The sequence below is a fragment of the Lynx canadensis genome, chromosome B3 (genome assembly GCF_007474595.2).
Source record: "Lynx canadensis isolate LIC74 chromosome B3, mLynCan4.pri.v2, whole genome shotgun sequence".
NCBI lineage: Eukaryota > Metazoa > Chordata > Mammalia > Carnivora > Felidae > Lynx > Lynx canadensis.
In genome coordinates this window covers 37,322,669-37,346,288 of record NC_044308.2, presented here as the reverse complement: position 1 = coordinate 37,346,288, position 23,620 = coordinate 37,322,669, and the positions used below count along the sequence as shown (strand labels likewise).

The 23,620-nt window shown below is 43.3% G+C and overlaps 1 protein-coding gene across 6 annotated transcripts in view; it reads left to right on the top strand.

Annotated features, from left to right (window-relative positions):
• The window catches only part of MAP2K5 (mitogen-activated protein kinase kinase 5), a 273,345-nt gene that overhangs the window by 223,774 nt on the left and 25,951 nt on the right, over positions 1-23,620 (top strand). For 5 of the 6 annotated variants that reach the window (XM_030317858.1, XM_030317856.1, XM_030317857.1 and 2 more), the window contains 2 exons: positions 8,756-8,817; positions 11,732-11,777. In XM_030317858.1, coding sequence (XP_030173718.1) covers positions 8,756-8,817; positions 11,732-11,777 — 108 coding nt within the window. The remainder of the gene's footprint in view (positions 1-8,755; positions 8,818-11,731; positions 11,778-23,620) is intronic. The other variant, XM_030317861.1, reaches the window with a different exon arrangement.

Below are 23,620 nucleotides of genomic sequence, written 5' to 3'. Positions count from 1 at the left end.
TTCCTCCCCCTTCTTCCCTCCCTGTCTCCCTCTCTCCCTGTCTTTGTTCCTCTCATATTGACTAATTTTAAACCGACGTGCTATCTTCTTTACCCAGCTTTAAATTCCCTTCTCCCCGAGTTTATTCTTTGGAACCAGGTACAGCACAATTTCGCATATAGTTTTCAGCCTTTGAGTCACAGCTCACACAGCCTTTGAATTTGTTTATCAAAATGTGTGAGCAGCTACCACCAGCACTCCTCCTCCACGGAGCCCCTGGAAGTTCGGCTTCCCCCTTATCCATAGCTTGCAGCACAGGTGGCAAATGGCGGTGATTATTCTAACTAACAGTCGAGTGAACATCAGGAGGACATACAGTGTGACGATGTGGTCTTTGGATTTCAGTGAGTTCTCGGAGTCTGACTTGATGGTGTTATGGCTTGTTGATTTTTCAGGACACGGACCTGCCAGGTTCTTGCCCTTGAACGGTGTGTGGATGTAGTTCAGGTGTCTCCGTGCCAACCCCTTACCTATGAAAAGAGGAATAATTCCTTTCATTTCGGAATCTGTTAAGCGTTATTATTCTCCTGTAGATTTTCCTCTTTTGCTTTTGTTTAATATAGTTGATGATCTACCTGTAATCTAAGATTTCTTTTAATCAGCACTTCTGTACATAGAACCTGGTGAAGTGTGTATATTAACATTATAATTTAAGTCCGGGATCAAACATGTGTAGCTGGACTTTTCCTGAGGAAAAAAAATTGACCTTACCAGCATATGAAATTCAAACACTATATAGGGACAAGGTAAAACCACAGGTAGGAATTGCTGAATAATTACCTTTAGACCAGCCTGAGCAGGAAGCTTCCCACGAGGGTGAGCTCATTTAATGGTTCCTAAAACTCAATCTTGTGGATGTCAATGGTCATGCTTGATTATTTGCAGTAGTGTTTTATGGAAAAGCAATAGAAATGCATTGGGAGGCTACAGACAGAGAGGACAATAACCGGTTTTACTTTTGTAAATGAAATCCCTTTGGTATGAGACAAGCATGTTTTTTGCTGTTCTGCCTACGCCATGGAAAAGGGAGGTATATGTGGATGTTAGTGTGCAAGTATGTGTGTAAGTGCGTGGGTGTGCTATTCATACAGACACCTGTAAATATTACTGTGCACTATAGCCTATGACCAACAAGTGACCTAAAATAAAAAGAGAAAAAACAGTGTTTATTAGCTTTGGAGAGAAAGCAACTGTAAATATGGTTTAAAAGATTAATCCATTTTCCAGTTCTCTACTATTTTCAAGGAATTTTATAAAACATCAAGATCTCTGCCATAGGTTTAGAAAATCTCTAGGTAAATATAAATCTTTTACGTGACAAAAATTGTAGAGTAAATGATGGGTTAGTTTTGATATTAATGACGACGTGTTTTCCTCTTCTCTTTTTATCTTGATAACTTCTGGAACATGTTTACGAGAAAAAAATAGGGAAAATCTTTATGATCTCAAAGTTCAGTTACCTACAGACAGATTCCTTTAGACCTATTCATTTCTATTTTGTGGTTTTTATAAGCCATCAGGTTGTGATGTTTCCTTGGCTAACAGCTGGGTCTCCCTTGGTTTAAGGGCTTATAGGTCAGGTGGACGTTTCAGTAGCAGAAATTCAGGCCTTTTGCCCCTGGTGCCAGGTCCTTCTGAGACAAGTTAAATGAGCTGCTACTGTCAGCCCAGACCCAGTGGACAGAACTTCACACCAAAATGCCCACACGTGTAATTTGTCACATCTGGCAACCCAGAGCATGGGGTGACCCGGTGTGGAAATTGAGTCATCTTTCACTTTCTCTGCTCAAGGCTTGATGTGGAGTGGGGAGTAAAAGGAGGGCTTTCTGGTCTCCAGCTGAGGAGGGTCACAGACACTCTTTTCTGATGATGTCCATCTGCAAGCCTTCCTAAATTCAAAGCCCCATTCCCAGCCGCTGTCCCTCATAACACCCCAAAGATTAGGTTGGTTGTGTCTGCATTGTGAAATCAAAACTACACATAATGGCAAAATACCGATTGTTTCCTCACAGAGTGGCCATGTTTTTAAGTAAACTGAGTGCTGTTTATAAGCATTGACTGACTTTGTAAACTCCAATGTGTAATTACGGTTCACTCATATCTTTTTTTTTTTTTAATTTTTTTTTTCAACGTTTTTTTTAATTTATTTTTGGGACAGAGAGTGACAGAGCATGAACGGGTGAGGGGCAGAGAGAGAGGGAGACACAGAATCGGAAACAGGCTCCAGGCTCTGAGCCATCAGCCCAGAGCCCGACGCGGGGCTCGAACTCACGGACGCGGGGCTCGAACTCACGGACCGCGAGATCGTGACCTGGCTGAAGTCGGACGCTTAACCGACTGCGCCACCCAGGCGCCCCACGGTTCACTCATATCTTAAACTGGGCTGCCTCATTCTCTGACTGACCAGGAACACCTATCCATCTATTTCCCACCTTTCTCTCTCTGACAAGATGTGACTGTCTTCTCCCCGCCTATCCCCACCCCTGCCACAGTCTGTTGTAGCAGCAACTTACAGATGCAAACCCTGAGGACCTTCAAAATACTAAAACTGAGCTAATTTCCCAAAATCTACCATTGGGTTACACTTTGGGCACATAGATTTTTTGGTTTGTAGATAAGCTGCTGTGGAGATCTTTAAAGGTGAGGGTGCTTTTTTTGTGTCTTTTTTTTTCTCTTGTTTTCAAACAAACCAGGTTTCCTCTTCAGTCCAGAGGAGATTTATCCTATGGATCCTGCAGGTGTCTCGTGAAAATGCTATTTTAAGGCAGTAAACAGCGGAGACTCAAAAACCAATTTGGGGTCTAACAAGGCAAAATTCTGTTCTGCCTGACGTGAAGCCACTGGAATTACAAACAGCCTTTGACCCCAGCACTGTGGACAAACGTGGAGCAGTCTAAGAGAGCCGTGGCAATTATTGTGAGTCCCAGTGTATAGGAACAGAAATCGTTGGGCCAAGCCAAAGGAACATCAGGCTTGAATTAGAAAATTTATTTTTTAAGTACTAGTGCATAACTCACTACTGATCAGACTCCACGTGCTGTTAACTACCTACTGGCTTGATGACTTGAGGTCTAGAAATGGGCTCTTAAAAATGTTGGAAGGCTTGCCATATTCTGTTTAACTTGCCAGGCTGGTTTAATCTAACCACATCCCAACTGATCATAGAATTCACCAGTTGGCCAACACCTTGATATTTTTTTTTTTTAATTTTTTTTTTTTCAACGTTTATTTATTTTGGGGACAGAGAGAGACAGAGCATGAACGGGGGAGGGGCAGAGAGAGAGGGAGACACAGAATCGGAAACAGGCTCCAGGCTCTGAGCCATCAGCCCAGAGCCTGACACGGGGCTCGAACTCACGGACCGCGAGATCGTGACCTGGCTGAAGTCGGACGCTTAACCGACTGCGCCACCCAGGCGCCCCAACACCTTGATATTTTGAGAAGTTGCGCTTCTGTCTTCCTTCTCTTACTGCCAGTAAGTATAAAATCTTGCTTTGAAGGAATGTCTGTTTTGCACAAAGAGAAAGGAACAGGACACAGATTAAAATGAATGCCAAGCCCTTACTTGGCCATTTCCTCCATCCTGCAGGGCTATTTATTAGGGGTGCACACCTTATCCCCCTGAATAATATACCAGTTCTTTAAGGTTATGGATTAAATATCAGTCATCCCACAATGCCAGGCTCAGAGCCTTTCACATGGTAGGTGGTCAAGAAAACTATTGACTGAATGAACCAATAAATAAGTAATGAATGACTATCACTTTTTTTTTTCAGAGAGAGAGTGCGTGCATGTCAAGTGGGGGAGGGGCAGAGGGAGAAAGAGAGAGAGAGACTGGGTGAATCTGAAGCACACTCCACATTCAGCGCAGAGCCCAACATGGGGCTCGATCGCAGGAACATGAGATGATGACCTGAGCCGAAACCAAGAGTCAGACACTTAACCAACTAAGCCACCAGGCGCCTCAGACTATCATTTTTATACAGTATTTCATGTCTGTGCCTTATCAGTGTCTGAATTAACTACCATATCCTTGTCAGGTTTCATTGTCATATTAATTATGAGTTAAAGGGAAAAATTAAATCCTCAGGTTATTTTTTTAAGCCAAGTTCCCTTAACTGCTTTCCATTTGAGTAGTTAGGCCAGCCTTTCCCCTTACATAAAGCTAAGCTCTGCCAAGAATCCGGACCTCATCAGAGTTTTTAAAAATAGGTCCCTACCTTTTTCTTTCTAAACTTTCTGTTTCAACATCATTTTAGATTCATATGCAGCTGTAAGAAATAACATGGAGAGGGCCTGTTCACCCTTCACCCGGTTTCCCCCAGTGGTAGCAGCTCATAAACACAGTACAGTGCCACAACCGGGATATTGACATGGATAGAATCCACTCAGTTTATTCAGATTCTACCAGTTTTCTACGTACTCAAGCGTATGTGTGTGCACACATGTGTGCACAAATGTCGTCACGGATCTTTTCAAAGCCAAGAAACATCATAGTTTAAAAAAAATAAAAACTCTACATTTAAAATGATGATCTCTCTTTTAAGTAAGTGATTCCAAAAGCCTCACCTGTGTTTTCTGTGTGTCGAGTACCCAACCTATCTGCCCACTCTCAAGTCATAAAGTGTGCTTATTGACATACTTAGTCTGCAAATGAACTAGCAGCAGCAGTGACTGGAATGAGACCTCCTTCTCCCCCCCCCCCCGTCCCCCACTCTTTGACTGTGCAGGTACACACACACACACACACACCAACTCAGATTTTCTGCTGCTTGCCTTTTTTTATGCCTGAGTACCTTGCTGACAAGTGCTAATAACAAAATACCCAGAGAGAGTCCAGTTGAAGTTAGCATACATTAAACATTCTGAACTTGTCCTTTTGCTCATAGATTGTGCATAATTAATAATTAAACAGTTTCAGTTGTAATGGGTTGACCTTCCTGAACTGTTCATTATTCACAAGGCAAAGGCATCACTCAAACTTTTTTCCCGTTGTCCTTCGCTGTTCTCTAGCCTGCCACGTGCTTGTGTTCCAGTTGTTTAGCAAAGGGGGCTGACCAGGTAGTTACAGAAACCTCTGAGACTTGGAGACTGTCCTCCTTGATGACCAGAATTGCTTACTGAAATGGTTTATGGCAGCTGTTTTTATATAACAGTTGCCGGCTCGATAACAAGATTCAGCCTGTGTCCCTTTAGCAGGACTCTAAAGTTGATTTGGGACTAGAATCTCAGGTTAAGGCTTCTGGTTAAGGTTGTGTCCACTGCTTCATTCCATACCTCTGCACTTAGAAGTTCAACAGAAGAGCTAACCCCCCAAAAAAGCCCTTAAGGTGAAGTATGGCACCCAGGGTCTTAAAAAAGAGTGACTTTTATTAACAATTTAGAGTCAGTTTCAGCCAGTCCTGAGAGTTATTAGTGTAACTGCTTCTCCAATTCGCGCTTATATTTTCGAAATGTATTTGTTCATCTTCCCTAAACCCATATTTGGCAGAGGACATTTTTGATAAGCAGCAGCAAGTACTTCACTAGATCCCTGAACCCCCTGGCATGGTTCTCAGTCTCCCTCTAACCTGGCGGTGACTGGATGCTCTCCCTCCCTGGGAGCTGCAGGGAAACTGGGACAGCTCCACTCTGAGCTGAGCCTCCCTCCCTCCTTCGCGCACATTTGAATTAGATAATGAAATAGGCAGGTTCTTAGAGGTGTTTTACATGCTGATCTAAAGAAACTTCTGATTTTACTTGCTTAAATATGAGAAAAGTATACTTGAAAATCCTCCAGTGTGGTAAACACTATCATTTGCTTTCCTTCGGAGTGTTAACAGCCTGTGTGCTTTTGTGGAGTGGTGGGGCTCTCAGAGGACTCCTTTGCTCCCCCTCCACCCCCATGTTGGTCGTGGCATTCTGACTGCCCCGCCCCCCGCCTGCCATTCAGTCTTCTGTATCTCAGAAAATTCTCCTTTGAGGTATGCAAGAGACATGGATTTTTAAAAGGAAAAGAAATACCTGGCATTATGCATGTGAGACTAGAACTCCTCCCCCCCCCACCAACCGCCCCCCTGCATCTCTGATGACTGATTCTTTCCAGGCACCCCTGAGAGGAGAATCCACTCTCTCTGGTTCTGTAAAGTCGACTTGGGCTGGCATTTTCACAAGTGAAATAAATTATTCATGGGTACCACCCAGTGTTCCTTAGTTTTATGTTATGAGGAACTTAACAGGCTACAATATCAGGTCTTAAATAAAATTAACTACCCATGCAAAGATGTCACATTTCCTCGTCTTGTTTCTCATCCATGTTAAAATGACATCTTCATCAAGTTGCCTAGTCTATAATTCATTAATTTACTCTTGGTATCATACTTTGAAATGAGGTCCACAATGACATCATTTTATACCAGGATCTTCGTAGAAAACCGGCCCAGAATTTTAACCATCTTGGTAAATATTGAGCCACATTAAGGCAGTAGGCTTTTCTCTTCCTAAACATTGCATTTTAAATCAGCTACTACTCAGACACTTCCAGTACCACAGCCTTCACAAGAATCTCCGAAATAATGACTGAGGGGACTAACTGCCTGATCAGAGCCCATAGTTTTTGTACCTCAGACTTTGAACCATTTTTTTACTAATAGTTTTTGAGACAGTGAAATGTCATTTCTTGAACTGGGCCTCATAGGGTCTTGCAGGCATGGTGATATATATGGCTTTCCTAAAACAGGCCAGGCTGAAATTGATATCATGTTTTATTTTTGCTCTTCAAACCGATGGGACTTCTGTGACCATTTTATAGTACCTTTATCGAAGACTTGTCATGTTATTGCGTGCCTTGTTTCTTTTGAGCGGACTGTTTCATCAGACCCCCGTTTTTCATGTCATCTCTGTGTAATGCCTGCATGTAATCCTTTGAACTTGGCAAGATTTTATTTCACTCCCGTTTTCCTTTGTTTTCCTTTCTTCTTGGAAACCTTTCTCTACTGATGAGAATTTTAAGTTTATGATCACTAACCTTCCCCTGCTCTGGATGAACAGAGTAAATTCAAAGAGAACAGATATGCAAAATCTAAGAATCATTTTGTTCACATTCCTTTTCTTTTAACCTCTTTGGGTTTTTGGGGTTTGTTGTTTTTTGGTTTTTGGTTTTTTTGTTTTTTGTTTTTGGTTTTGGTTTTGGTTTTTTTTGGCTGCTCTGACCCCCTCAGTTCCTTTTGATTTAATTGTATTTTCCAGCAGTTTCCAATTGTTTGAATTGGAAACAAAGCCTTAATAAGAGTTCTAGTTAATTTTCTGTCTTGTAATTACCGATCTCATTTTTCTGATAATTGGCCACAGCAATTATATGTATATTTACTAATCACATAGGAGGCTGTGCAATTGTATCTATCTGCCACCATTGATAATGACACGCATATTGCAGAGGTGCTTTTATCATCTTCTTTTTTCCACTACATCAAAGCTATTTCCTCTCGTTCTCAATAATGAATACATGCATGCATTTGACACAGTTGTGTGCTAGAGAAATTGTTTGGCTCCCACCAAATGCTGCATGCTCTGAGTTTCTTGCCTGCAGCGCTGGAAGGTTGTATGTAATGATATATTGCTCATCCAAATGGCCAAAGCACTCCAAAGCACAGTGAGATTAAAATAAGTCATTCCTTTGTTAATTTAAATAGGTGCATGTATCATACTTTGCAGGGCACTTTGTGTAGGGATGTCAGAGAGGAAAAAAGCCGCCGAAAGGTATTTTTAATAGCAAATGAGAATAGATGGGAATGGAGTCATTTGCAGCTGCCTACTTTATGTGGCTCTCTTGTTCCAACTGTAGGTCTAATGAGATGACTGTTAAAGTACTCTGCAGTGTAATTTCATTACATCCTGAGCCGTTACACTATAAACACAGTGGCGCTCTCTGTCATTCTTGGAAAAACTCCTAAATTCTTAAAGCCTTCCTTTGCAAATGGTAATGGGGTCTGCTCCCTGTGTTACCCGGTGGTTGTCATTTGTTGCTGTGTTGTTTCCTGCTCATTTGAGTGACTCCCACCTCCACCCCTGTTCTGTTTGGTGGTCAAGGTGGGAGGTTTTCATTGTGTCCTTAATTCACTGGTTTTCTCCTATGACGAGTTTGCCTGGACTGGCAAATAGGCTGAAATTCCTTTTCAAGAAGCAGCTTCTCCCATAAAAGCCTTTCTATTCAAGTAAAAAACAGAAACAAAAACAAAAGCAAACCGACCCACATGATTCGGCAGGCAGTTAAGATCAGTTGAATATACAAATAAATGTAAATAAAAGGGAAAGTGTAAATAAATAGCAAATCCAGTAAAAGAAACAGAGGTCAGCACAAGAATAATTTCACAGCTCTTTGTTAATTACAAGACCATTTGTGTGTTACTTAAATAATCATTAATTTCTCATTTACACTTTCATACCTTCTTTCCTACCCTGTGGCTATCATTGTCCTTTTTTCACCTCCCCTCCCTCTTTGCTCTCATGTTTCTCACTATTGTAAAATGTGTGTGGCTTTAAATTTGGCGTTTTTACATAAACATGTGGGAGAGGGTGTCGACAGTCTTTTTAATTGGACAAGGCCTTATTTTCCTTTCCACATGTTGGTGAATCCCTGTTATATATTCTGCTGTTCCTTGGGGGGAGATGGGGGTGGATATAAAGGAAGAAGAGGAATTGTTGTGACTTTTGGTGACTTGTTTCTCCTCCATCCCAGGATTCGCCCGTCCTTCCGGTTGGAGAGTTCTCCGAGCCATTTGTACATTTCATCACTCAGTGGTGAGCCCGTTTGCAAACATGCCATGCCCTCAATGTAAATGATACATGCCATTAACTCTGCGGCTCCGTGAGACCTTATGGCTCTCCCTGCTTCCTTTTGGAGACGGGAGGGACTTCGGGGCCTTGGGCAGATGGGGCAGCAAAGCTGAAGAAATTGTTTAAATTATGTAAACGTTATTTACACAAAGGGTCGTAAATGTACTTTAGAGGCTTTTTCCTGTCTTAATAAACTGCTGAGAATCAGGCTACTTCTTGGAGCACAGATACTGTTGCTACCCAATTTTTTTTTTTTTTTAAGAAACACACAATTTTATAGCCCCTATTGAACAGACATATGAAGCTTATTTTTATTAATGTAACCTCAAGTTACCCATAAAACTGTCTGTCACTTAGTGGAAGCAGCATAGTTTATTAATTCATCGGATTGTCAGTAAATAACTTTTATCCTTGGATATATTTTAGACAGAGTACTGGTATCCCATTTCAGTGAATTTTGATGTTTGAAAGACTATGAAAACATGGTTCCATTAGGCCCACTTGAACAGTTGGAGACCTGGGAGGAACCGCAGGATTTTGGTCAAAGGGGCCCTCAGAGCCTCTGGGCAGCCCCTCGACATTTGACACTTGAGGAAGGGTTCCTTTTGCACCCTCTGCCTTTTTCCCCTCAGTAGAACGAGGTCTCCTCCACCTGCCTCTTCCCCAGTCAGTGGCCCAGGCCCCATCGCTCCACTGCCCTCCTTCTGTCTTCTCCCTCACCTCTGCATGGAGAGAGACAGAGACAGAGAGAGAAGGAAACTGGGAGCATAGCAGTGACCACCCCAAAGCAGGAGACAGAATGAACTAGAAACTGTTCTGGACATTCTGGAACTTTCTCATAACTGCCTCTACATTTCTTCCTCTCATTCACTGAATTCCATTCCATCACCCCTTCAGAGTCCTGTTCAGTGGTGGAAAATGAACCTTTCATTCCTGCAGTGCCACGAAATGGTGCAGTCAGGAGTCCTTGCTAAACTGAAATGGTTGTACACTGTCCCCTTCCCCTCCCCACCCCCATGATCCATCTGATGATTACACTAAAGTGAAACCAAGAAATATTCCTTAATATAAATGTCAAGCTTTATCACCTTTTTGACTAAGTGTAATATGTTACCTCTTAATAAAAATGTCTTATACAGTTTATATTCCATAGACAAATATGTGAGGAAGAGATTCCCCCCCCCGACTTTAAAAATTTTATTAACACTGTTTCTATTTATTTAAAATACTAATATAATATTCTGTAGCTTTTAAAAACTGTTTTTACCCTGCAGTCATTTTATTTCCAAAGCATGCCATGTTGGAAAAAGCACATATATTGGCTGAACACTGGACTCCTGGGCTCATTGATAATATAGAGCCATTATCCAGAAATGTGGATTAATCTCTCTTAATTTCCTTTACATGGAATTCCTAGAAACACTCAGAAGCACATCATGGGAAGGCCCCATTTTGAAATGCAGAAATTGAAACATAAACCGTGCCATTCCTAAACTGCCCGGGGTGCTGGTTTGGGCATCACCTGCCCCGGAGATGTGGGGTTTGTGATCAGACGGCTGTGCATCTCGCTGTGTGGCCTGAGACCCACTTGGGGGTGTAGCTGGTTCTGGGCAGATGGGGAAAAGCAGATAAGACTTTACCTTCCTTCTGCCCAAAAAATTAATCAGCTGCTGTGTAGAAGTTTTATGGAGACAGGGGGAGGGATAACCTGTGTTGAAATTTCCACAGATGTCAAGCCGAAACAGAAATGATAGTGGGTAATAGCCTTGTTTTCCCAAGAGATACAGCTACTTTGGAATGTCAGATTAGGACTGTTACCAACTCCACCGGCGAGACAGCTTGAATTACTTGCTAATGGATGCAGTATTTGAGAGGTGCATATGGTTATTTATAGGGAAGGCAAATGTCCTCGATGTCATTAATGGTTCATAACTACGGTTCTTATTTACCAAATGATCATTAAGTCTTTCTACTTAAAAAAAAAAAATAGCAAATGCAGGGATTATATGATGGGTTTTCTTCTAGCTTGTTAGAGGTCGCCTTATGTAAAGAGAAGCATCTGTGTGATTTTGAAGTAATAGAAGAAGCAGTCATCTTTTCATGACTTCGTGCCACAGACACTCTGAATTTAGTACAGATACGGCCACCAAATAGGTAGTTACCCATAGTCACGCCAGTGCCACGTATGAGTGCTTCATCATGTAGCTGCGTACATGATACAGCTACTGATTATACGTACTACATGTGAGACAAGAAATATTTTGTATGAGGAATGGGATTCTTTAAGCAGCTTAAACAAACTTAACTTCCCCCACAGCTATTTAATGAATATCAACTTGCATTATGTAGCCAGAATAAAAGAAAGTGGAGATAATGTGACAGCCCATTTGTAATTTTATAGCATTATCTAGATTCCTGACGTCTTTATATATTATTTGTCATTCAGAGAAATAATGAAAGGAATAAGATGTTTTTTCATTTGACCTGATAGTCATGTTTCTTTTCTTATTACTTTATCCCAGTTACCAAAAAAGAATTACATTGTTCCCTAGATTTAAGTTGGAAATACATCGAAAACTGAGCCAGGAAGAAATATTGCCAGGGTTTTTTTTCACATTTTGAAATTCATTCTTCATCTGTATTGCAAGAATAACTCTCTCTCAAAAATCTTGGTGTTTCTGATTCATGAGAGTCTCCCAAAATCTGATAATTAAAGGCCAAAATAAAAGATAGGAATCTATGCTAATACTTTGGCCAGGAATTGAACTCGTAAATTTGAAAACATTCAGATTCCAGGAGATAGAGTCAACGGTGGGAAATACAGCACAAATTTGTAAGCGATACAGATAACAATGAGGTTTTTCCCCCCCTTTTACAGCATGCGAAAACAACCAAAAGAAAGACCAGCACCTGAGGACCTGATGGTAAGTACATATTTTTAGTTACATTAGAATTCTCTACTTATATGGCTGTGCTTAATATTCTGTTAAAAGAACCGGAATGGAATTTAAAACATCCACAGGCTCTGGAGAGGCCACATTACTTACTCCATTTGGGTAGGTGTTTGTGAAGCTCATAGCCTCAGATAGTCATTTTCTACTTTTTAAAAACCTACCACTTTTTCGACACAAGGCTGAACTGTCTTCCTTCGCCTCACACTCAAGGATCACAAGTTAATCTGGGTTACTTCCTTGTCCTCATTTGCTGTTATAGCCTCTCAGAATCTAGAGGATTGGTAACAGAAAAGAGAGTCAGCATATTAAGTTTTTAGCGCAGTCCTACAGGAAATTCTCATCGTGGCGTGGAGTCCTCTTGGATTCATGTAGGATGAAATTAGATTGGCTGCAAAAGATCAAGTTAATGTGAATCTTTGGTCTTTACTCAGAAAGAGACAACTCTAAGGCTGCGGATGCTGTGTTCTCAGCTCCAAGGCCGCTTTCTTTGATTGCAAATAACAGTTTTTAGTCGAGCAGGGAGAGGAACAGAGACGCTCCCTAGCAATTCCCAAATGGTCATTTATTTAGTGCAGATTGTTGATTTGACAGTGCACAAGCTGTTAGAATAACGCTAGCATCGAGCATTAGTAAGTAATAATTATAGTCTGCTCTTTCTTACGTTTTGCTTAAACCATTCCCTATCTTTACATTATTGCACTCAGCAAATTCCGGCCAATGTTCTGTCACCACTTTAACAATAAGCATTTTACAGATACCAGTTCAGAGGTTTTCATCCATTGTATGCCATCCTAATAAACACCCCAAGTGCCCAGACTTCTTCTATATAATACAGATTTCATCCTGGAATATACAATAACAGCATGTTTCCCTTTTGCATCATGAGTGCTTTCGAGGAAGGTAGTTTTCTCCTTCGTGTTACCCCTGAAGCAAATCTTCTATTTCAGGGTAGTTTCAAGTTAAAGTTCACCCCTAAAACCTCTGCAATTTATAACTGTGCAGGTTTCATGTCTAGAATAAACTGGTCTTTTGGTGGTGGCGTCTCTTTGATGGTCGGGAAATTCTTGCAGTTAGTCACATTTGAGAAAACTTGGAACAGGTTCTAGAGATGGAGACCCATTTACCTTGTACATTATTATGCTATGGCTGGATAGCTCAGCTATTAAAACAAAGGAATAGGGTTTCATAAAACAGATATCTGTTTGTAAATGCATGTTTCAGTGCTGCAATGAGCTGGCCACTTATAAATAAAACACTGCAGATCGTACATACGCCCATAAATGCATATGGATGTATGTCTTGGTAAGGAATACAACTCCAGGGCGACAAGTCATAAAGACAAGGCTAAAGGCTGAGTACTTTCAGTGCCTTAGAAGCAAGTGTATGTAAAGGTGTGTGTGTGTGTGTGTGTGTGTGTGTAGAGAGAGAGAGACAAGGAATACATATTCCGGTAGCTCTCTCTACAACTGTGCACGCTGGTGTGTGCTGTCCCATGGTTTTAATTAATAAATGACAATAAATCCATAAAATACGGGGTGCCTGGGTGGCTCCATCGGTTAAACATCTGACTTCAGCTCGGTTCATGATCTTGCGTTCTGTGGGTTCAAGCCCCACAACGGGCTCTGTGCTGACAGCTTGGAGCCTGGAGCCTGCTTCAGATTCTGTGTCTCCCTCTCTCTGCCCCTCCCCTGCTCGTGCTCTGTCTCCCTCTCTCTCTGCCCCTACCCCGCTCGTGCTCGTTCTCTCTCTCTCAAAAATAAATAAGCATTAAAAAAAATAGACTTAGATTAGTTTAAAATATACGTTAAATAAATAAAATCCGTAAAATACAATGAAAAATGTAGTCAGAGGAAGCATCATCCTATACTTAATGTAACATTTTTAGGACTGTCCTCAGTTTGAATTAAGTGGACGTATTCCCTTAGGTGCCACACCGGTGAGGCCCCCTGGCTTAGAAAGGGTTCAGTGAGGAGGCAGGAAACTTGCAATGTGTGTGTGGCTCCTGTGGTCAAGAGGGCTGGGCCCTGCTTGCCTCTGACTGGAATATTGAGCCAAATAGGGAATGGGAGAGAAAGTGGCTTGTTCCCTGGCTTGAGGAATCACTAGAATAAAGTAACTGCCATAAAAGAACAGCAGAGTCCTGTGAGGATCCATTTGGGGAAGTGGGGAAAAGCTACATGGAGAAGGCAGCCTTTGAAAAGGGCCGTTAGGGGCGCCTGGGTGGCTCGTTTGATTGGGCGACTGACTTCGGCTCGGGTCATGATCTCGCAGTTTGTGAGTTCGAGCCCCGCGTCGGGCTCTGTGCTGACAGCTCAGAGCCTGGAACCTACTTCAGATTCTGTTCTCCCCCTCTCTCTACCCCTCCGCTGCTCACGCTCTGTGTCTCTCTGTCTCTCAATAATAATAAATAAAGGTTAAAAAAAAATTTTTTTTTTTTAAAGAAAAGGGCCTTTGGAGGATGAACTGAACTTTAGTAGAGCGTTTTTAAGGGGACATTCCAGGCAAAGGAAACAGGCTCCGCAAAGCATGAGTGTGTAGACGGCCAGACTTTTTCAGAGCATTGTGAAACCTCTGGTGCCTTTTGGAACAGAAATCATTTTGACATTGGCCTCGGGGAGTCCCAAAGCCACAAAGGTGGAATTCACATAGGCAACACGTTCACCCACTGGGTGATCTGTTAAGAAATTCCCCCTCTTGTAGAAGATACCCTAGTCCAAGTCTGAAAACTTTGACTTCACATAGAAGCCACACACCCACCCACCCACCAACCCATACCTTTCTTTGTGAGTGGACTTCTATTCGAGAATAGGGAAATCCTTCATCCTTTAGTCTTTTAAGACCTATTGCATAAATCAGGAGTCAGGGTTATACCCAAAAAGGGAAAACCAGCCATGGAGGCAGCCAAGAAAGTTCAACATGCTGACCCCCACCCCCAACACACTCTTTCTGCTCCTGAGAAAATGATGCCCTTATTAAAGAACCCACTTTTAATCACCCAGGTATAAATTGCAGGAAAGACCTACGTCAGCGCTATGCCAATTCTGTGACGTAGGACCCGCAAACTTAGAAGATAAGTTTCCAAGCTATAGAAACTATGGAGATGGCAGACAGAATGTTCGCCAGGCTTCAGACAACCAGACAGGGATGTTGCAGCTTATGTGGAGTGAGGGACAGCTGTTGCCCACCGGGACGGGTTGGCAAGAACACAGCAAGAAGGGAGAAGACCATAACGCAAGGGTGATGGAGACGTTTTCCCCAAATGTCAATGATCAGGTTGAAGAACACAAAATAAAAACCAGACCTCTAAGTTCAGAAACAGAGAGACAGCTTGAGGTGGGAGCATGTTGAGATGGAGAGGTTCAGGTCTGGTTTGCTCTTCAGATTGTGGGTTTAAGTATTTGTGACTAAAAGGGATCTGGTGAGAGGCATTATTGAATAGAGCCTTGCTCAGGTAAGCCACGAGAATTCCTTCTGCTGAGTTAGTCTTCCTTTGGGGTTCTTTGGTAGGTAAGGTCAGGCTGTGATTTAGCAGGAAAGCCTCCACACTTCCCTTCCCTTCCCTTGTCAGCAGCTCCCCATTCCCTCCCTGCTTTCGTGTCTTCATCTGCAAAACAGAGGGGATGGACAAGATCACCAGTCCTTGACCTAGGGTCTGTGACTTCAGGAAGTCTGTTAGAGCCCCTGAAATTACATCCAACATCGTGTATGCATGTGGGGATTTGCATTCTTTCCTGAAAAGCAAAATTCATGGCTGTCATCAGTTTTTCAAACGGGACCGTGACCCTGAATGATTGTTAAGCTCCCTCGCTGCCTTTCATTCTGTTAGTTAACGCTGTGCCGCCAGGACCAGAGAAGCAGCTCAGGAGGGAGGCATCCACTCGGAGGGTGCTGGCCTGGCATAGGGGAGAGAAGGGAAAAGCCCTCCCTGTGGGACTCAGCAGGGCTTCCCACCAGCTGTCAGGTGGCCCTTTAACCTCCCCAGCCTATCCTGAATGTGGGCCTTGACTCAGGGAGGGAGGGTAGGGGCCGTGGGCACCTCTGCAGTTACAATTTGGGTTCGGAGTGCTGTAGATCCTTCTATGCATTTAGAGTACTTCCAGAAGCTTTCCATGTCTAAGCTCTATTTAATGGAATCTATGCATAGTAAGTAATCAGGTCAGAAGAAGCAGCATCCCGGTTTGAGATCAATCGCTGGCTAATACTTTATCTAGGCCACTTTATTATCTCATGCTGATCCGATTCCCATTCTCCTCCTTCTTTGTAGCATGCACTTCGGCTGTGGTAAAAGTACGGATCACATACATATTAAAAACATATACCCATTCTATCTGTATGTAAATGCGTGAGGCACAGCTGGATATTGCAGAGGAGTTTGATTTACTAATAGTTATTATCTGTTCTAGCTGTTCAGTGGCAGAGAGAATTTCAGAGAAACAAGCTGGCGCAGAAATTGTCTTTATGCTATTACTATACTGCTCTAGTAATTGTTTAAAAACATGGGTTTTCTCCTTAGGTTCCAATAATGTCTGTTATTTTGTGCATTTCCTGGTACATTCCAGAGCAGGGCTTCCTCCTTTAGCATTTCCTCAGGTTTGGGTTTTTTTGGTTTTCGATTCAGAAACACAGAATACAGTTTGCAATTGAAATTTGACATTTTGCTTAGAAAGCAAGTAAATCGTGGGACTGGAAATATAAAAAGCAGGTGTGGGATCTTGAGGGAGGGATGTCAGTTACAATCAAAATAGTGCTTTTAGATTTTTTTTTCCCTGCTTCATCTAAATCCCAGCAGCTGCAAACTTGAAGGCATCTCATTTCTCAGAAAAGGCTTTATGTATAAGAGGTGGTATTGTTTGGGGGCTAATAAACACCAAACTGCTCCAGAAAAATCTGTTTAAACATTTAATTACTTGCAAAGAGATGTTAACTTGTTTAGCTCCTCTAAATTAAATTGTCACTGGTAGCTTCTCTGCTTATCCAAACCTGATTGTAATTACATTTTCAGATAGTTTGGTTGCTTGGTCTCTCAGTTAATCAATGGGTGTGATAAACTGGACATCTGCACAGTCCCTTTCAGAAACTGGAGAAAGCACCATGTCAGATTTTCATCTGTCCAGCACTTCAATTCCAGTGTAACTTTTGGATTTACACCAGATGGCTTTGTTCACCATTGTTAGCCCCAAACCTTTTGGCCACCGCAATAGTCAGAATGCACTGGACAGTCAAGAAGATGATTTTGTTCAGGCTGTTGCAATATGGAGAATGTTTACTAATGGGGACCGTCTCAGAGGAAGGGGAGGGGGCCAAGGTTACGGACGCAGGTAAACAGGAAGTCATCAGCCAGTCTTATGGAAGTCAGGAGGAAGGGTGGAAAAGGGTCTGTGAAAGCAGGGTGGTCCTTTGTAGCTAACAAAAGAGCGGGGGAGACTTCTCATCTGTATTTCTTTCTGGGAGCACAGGGCTCAGATAAAGTTCAACATTACCACCACATTCCACTGAGCTCCAAGATGAGCTTTGGTTTATTTTGATCTAGAGTTTACATGTCTCCTAAGTACAGATAGGAGGAAAGGCACATTTCATCAGCCTCCTTGCATAGTGATCATGGACCACTCTGCTTGCAATCTAAATTTTGCAAGATGCTAATGATGATTTCACAAGCAATTCTAAACTTGGGTAACATTTACTACATCTAGTATCTTACTACATCTACCACATCACCTGTGTCTTAAAGTTCATATTTAAAAAATTTTTTTTTCAACGTTTATTTATTTTTGGGACAGAGAGAGACAGAGCATGAACGGGGGAGGGGCAGAGAGAGAGGGAGACACAGAATCGGAAACAGGCTCCAGGCTCTGAGCCATCAGCCCAGAGCCCGACGCGGGGCTCGAACTCACAGACTGCGAGATCGTGACCTGGCTGAAGTCGGACGCTTAACCGACTGCACCACGCAGGCGCCCCATTAAAGTTCATATTTTAAAACAGACCCTTAGGGCCAGACTTGTGTGTGTCTGGCCGCCCATTCTTGCAGACATCATTTTCGGTTATTCATCTGGAGGTGCAAATCAGCTCATTAGCTGAGGCCCCCAGAATTTGTAGGGAGAGACCCTGGCTGGGATTGTAACTTCAGCTAAGTATTTCCTTCAAGCGCAAATAGCATCACAGAAGCCTGGGGGGCTCCACACAAGGTCCAGTTGACCACCATGTAATGACTTTTTTTTTTTTCAAGTTCTGAAGGCCATTAAAATCATCTGTTTGTGTCTGCTTATAAATAGGAATCCACTAGTAAGAAGTTGATTTTAGCTTTTTAATTGCACATAATTACAACGGCAGAATCACTGTCTGGATGCTTGAGATCGCACTAAATCAGACAGCTTTAATTTGAATTTTTGATGACACGTTAGCACTTCAGCAAGAACAGAGAGATTATAACCCCAGAAAACAAGCTTTGTTTTTCCACAGACGTGACTGCTTAATCTTTTCACGAGACTTTAGCAGATAAATGTGTGTGTGTGTGTGTGTGTGTATTTATATACATGCATGTAGCAAGAGAGATACAGATAGATAAAATCTGTCACTCCTTGATCATGGGGGATCTAACAATTTTAATTTCCCAGTTAAGGATAACTTTTTTCCTCCATCAGTCAGGTCAGATCTCTTAATATGGTGATGATTTGCCTGTTTAAGATTGCAGTTTTTTGAACTCCTGCCTGCAAGTCTTCTTTCTTGTTCTACTGGGCCAACTGTCATCTTCCCGGCATCACGTTCCATGGCACAATGAGGCTGTGGGGCCTTGACCGCAAAAAGAGTTTGGTTATCCTGGATGCCGGAAAGTCGATTGCCTGGGCTGCCCTTCAGCGCTCTGCCACATTCACAGCGAGCTAAGCCGGGTCTTGGGAGTATGTTGTCACTAGGTCCTCATGTGATACCACTCAGCCTGTTGGCAGCTTCTTTGATTAGGGTGGCGGCCTCGGTTTGGAATGCCCTCCTCTCCCCTGTCCCCGAAGGTCTCCATCCTCCTCCCCGTCCCAGTGAGTGGAGCACTCCCTGCTCTGAAGCACTCCAGAATTTATTGTCTCTCGCTTGGAACAGCACTTAATTACACAAATTACATATTCATCTTACATTCACAAGTTGGTCCATGTAGTACAGTGGTTCCTAAAGCTGGCAACTCTTCAGAATCATCCAAGTGGGTTAAAAATCAGAGGGAAAAAAACAATGCCTGGATCCCAGCCCAGATCAAAGAATCTCTGGCATTTGGGCCACGGAGCAGGTACTGTTTTTTTTTGTTTTTTTTTTTTTTTAATTTTTTTTTTCAATGTTTATTTATTTTTGGGACAGAGAGAGAGACAGAGCATGAACGGGGGAGGGGCAGAGTGAGAGGGAGACACAGAATCGGAAACAGGCTCCAGGCTCCGAGCCATCAGCCCGGAGCCTGACGCGGGGCTCGAACTCACGGACCGCGAGATCGTGACCTGGCTGAAGTCGGACGCTTAACCGACTGCGCCACCCAGGCGCCCCGAGCAGGTACTGTTTTATTTTTTAAAGCTCTCCAGGTGATTACAAGGAGCAGCCAGAGGTGAAACTCACTAGTTTGATGTCTTTTTTTCTCCAACTAGATTGTAAGTGCCTTGAAGGAGGGTCATGCTCTCATAATTCAGTGCCTAGCACGGATCTATGCTACTGCCATGCGGGCGAGGTCTTTAATCTACTCGCAGGAAGAGAAATCACCATCACTTACTCTTTGCACGTGCCAGCCTCTCTCGTCCAGTGTAATAAAACACTGTACTAGATATCGAATAGATAGACACACAAGATAGGTCCGTTGATCTCCAAGAGCTCACACAATAAAGCTGAGGAGACTGACCCAAGAACAAGCAATCTCTGGACATTGTAACATACAATATGAGTCAGGGTGACCACACTAGGACGCATGGTCTGATCAGAGGTCTTTGTTTGACTTGCTCAGAGGTTATCTGGGTAAAATAACGTGGTGTCAAAATAAAGGAGTTTTTAAGATGTCACAGTGTTTGCAGGGATGCTATTCGAAGCATTTACCAACCAGTTCAGCATGGGTGTGACCAATCAGGACAGGCACCAGGGTCCGGCCAGCCCACCTTGAAGTATGGGAGGAATACCACCGTGTTAGGTAGTTGTTGCTCAGCACCTGTGATCGTCGGCGTGCATTCCGACTGCTTGAGAATTCGCTCCCGACAGTTAATTCCAAATCAAGAGGTCGTCAGAGAGCCAAGACCCTAGAGGAGACCACCTGGCCAGCACCATCTTTGCTTGGTTAGATTGATGGCAGGGGGACTTCAAGGTCTTTATCTATCAGCATAGCAGATGCATGCCACCCCAGCCCCTAGCTCTCGGGAATAATGGACCAAGTTGAAAAAGACCGGAGACATTTAGCCATTTGGAGGGGGAAGGGGGGAATATAAAAGGATCTGAAGCCTAGCTCTGTGATTTGGGAATTGCTGTTGAAGGCAGCAAACTTGTTTTCCTGTGAGTACACTCCAATAAATAGATGCGATTCTTATCAATAATTAATGAGTCTAACCAGGAATTTCAAGGGCTGGAAAAATATTAGAATCCTCGTATTTACAGTTGAAACCAGCTGGATTTGTTTAATGGGTTGTTTGCTTTTTAATTTGTAGCAGTTTTGAGAGAGACCTTTGGGGATCCGGAGTCTTGAGGTTTCAGTGGGGCCTTTGTAGATACACGGTTATTTGGGGGGCCAAATCTGCCTGCAGATAATTTGAGGTTCGCTTGGCCATTTAGAGACTGCCTAAAGGCAGTGGAGACATTTGGGCCTTCTGTCCTCTATTTAATTTTCAAGATTAGAATTAAACATTAGGTCTTGGTCTACCGAGAGACATTTGCCGGAGCACGGACTAGTTTCTTTCCAGTATCCTGGTTTACCGTTTCTCTGTTCTCTTAATATAAATGGGCACTGATTCTGAAGTAGGAGGCTAGGTAGCATTCGTTTATTTGTGCAAAGGTTCCCTTGACACAAATAAAAATGGAATTTTCAGATGTAACCCGATTAACTCTTAATTGTATGCCAACAGCTTACGTGTGTCTCACCTCCCTCGGAAAGCTTCAGAATGGCCTGCGTCTGTTTTTAAACTTGGAGCGGGGGGGGGAGGTGCGTTCAGTTAATAGCAGGACTTTCCAATTGTGGGATTGGTGTGGCGTTGACAAAAATTTGTAGAAATAGGGTACATTTTTCCACTTAAGAGGGCTGTGCTGAAACATTCTTAATTGGATTTTCATGGTGATTGACAGCATTTGATTATGACAGTAACTTTATTTGGCTGGACTGCTCTAGCCTCTTGTTCAGATTTTTCCATCAAAGCTCTTTTTTATCCTCTGAATCCCCAGTGGAGCAGCAGTCATTGTGGAAGAGCCTTTTAGCACCTTTGTTGTCACCATCCCTGGCGATGATTGGGCCCAGCTGGTAGTAGATAAGAAAATGTGCCTTTCACAAAGAGGCTGTGTCTCCCGCCTCTGTGGCTTCAATAATTTTAAGAGCCCCCAAAACCTGTTGAGGATTAGAAGTAGCTTTAGATGTGAAATGAGTGTTAAGTATTAGTAATCGGGAGATTAGGGCCCCAGGGACACTAGGAGACAAACAGCCGCAATTAAGGCAAATCTGCCGATGTAAACAAAATTTAGCAGAAACAGATGCCCTAACCATTTTGGGGGATTGATTTGAGGGCGCCAAGGAATCGATTTTTGTCTTGTTTACACTTTCAAACCCCTGTGATATACTGAAAGGCGAAATATTTCATACAGCCTGATTTTAGTTAATTTTTTTTTCAGCGCCTCACAGTAGGCGCCTGTCTTCTCGCAGTGACCAGGCCTGAGTTTACTCAGCATTCACAGGGAGCAGCTAATTGTCTATGAAGGGCCCCCGTGTTTAAATGGGCTTGACAGGAATTTAAATTTTGTTTCAATCAACCCCTGCGCTCACAGCCTGCTCCAGTTTCTAATTTTTAAATTAAACATGATTTTTTTTTTTTTTTTAAGCCACAGCCTTGCCTCTGGAATACTCCGGCTCTAACTCTCGGAAGGCCCGTCGGCAACCCTGGAATGCTGGTGTGTGCAGGGCCTGAGGCACCAGCTCCCGGGCTGGAAAGTTCTTTCCCCGAGGCAGGCATTTCCTCCGCTTGTCGGGGAGGTCAGCTGAGCCGGGGCTGGGCACGCCGTCCTTCCCGCCTTCGGAAATAGCCCAGCTCTCCTGTGCAGGCAGCAATGCCGCGTCATCTGGAAAGTGGGTTAAGTACCAAAGAAAGGCGTAAGGGTAGATTTAGAGGGCTGGCTGAATTATAACCCGCCGCACGTCTGGTACAGATATTCTACTCTCGTGAGATAGGAGGGGACACACTTTGGGCATCACAAGTGTTCTCTCACCATTTTTATTTGTCGAGTGTCCGCTCTGCAGAGCAGCCTGGAAATGCCAGGAAAGCTGTATGTCAGCCCTGAATCCTGACCTCAGCCAGCTTACGGTCTAGCAAGGAACAGGAGGATAGAAACAACCAAGCACTGGACAGAACGGGAGACCCGCCAGAGGCCCTGCCTCACCTACCCCTGCCCACCTTCAGTGCCCCTTCACCCCTCCGGTGCTCCCCCACATGCACGCTGTGCCCGCGTGGTGCCCCGACGCCCTCACGGTGCCTGCACACATGAGGCATTCTCACATGGTTGTGTCTTTGCTTTGTACTATTTCCTCACGTCCACATGGTGAAATCCTGCCGTTTCAGTAACTTTAAGAGCCCCCAGCGCTTGTCGAGGATTAGAAGTAGACTTAGATAGAAAATGAGTATTCACTCGCACAGCCTCTGAGAAGCCTCCCAGGCCTGCTTCGGGAGGGCATGACTTCCTGTTTTACGACACCCTCCCTCCCGGCAAGTGCCTCTGCTGGCACACTTCTCACACTTTGTGGCGGTAACTTGTTCACATAACTCGTAACCATCCATAAACAAGACCACAAGTCTCTGGAGGACACCGTGTCTTACCTACCTGTGTATCCTTAGCCTCCTGCCCGGTCCCTAGCCCCAAGTAGAATGCGCGCTAAATAGTTATCGAACTGGAATGATATGAATTTAACAGGTAAAAACGTCTTCTGCAGAAGGCGTGATTTCTTCCAGCCAGGGTTTTCCAGGATGGCTTTGTGAATGGGTGACAAGTAAGCCAGGCCTTGCAGAACATTTATTTATGTGAGTGTATTACCTCCTGCATGGGACACAGCCTGGGTCATAAGGGAAAGTAGCCCAAACCCATACTACAACTTATTTTCCCTGAACTTACTTGAAAGCAGTGGGAGTGAGGATTGCGTGCGTCTCGGAGCTGCAGATAATGCAGAAAGGCTTCCACCCTTTAACATTTAAAAAAAAAAAAGATTTCTTGTAGAGAGCGAAATTCATCTCAACATAACATTTTTTGAACACCTGAGTTTACAGAGTTCTTTCATATAAATTACTCATTTGACCTTCACACAAACACTACAAGGGTCATTCTTATTCCCATTTTACTGATGTGTTAAACTGGGGCTTTAGAAAGGTTAACTGGCTTGCCTGGAGCCATGCAGTCAGGATGGACATTGGACCATTCGGCCTTAAACAAAGCTATATCTGCTGGTTCTAGAGTGGGCGGGGATTATGGTTGTGAGAATTTCAGCTAAGTCCAACGATTCCTCGCAATCAAAAATAAAACTAAACACAAATAGCCTGCAAAGAAACATGTAGGATTTCAGCAGTTTGCTTGTGAAGCCAAAGCTGTTCCTCTGCTCACCTCACTCCGTACGGTCCCCTCCA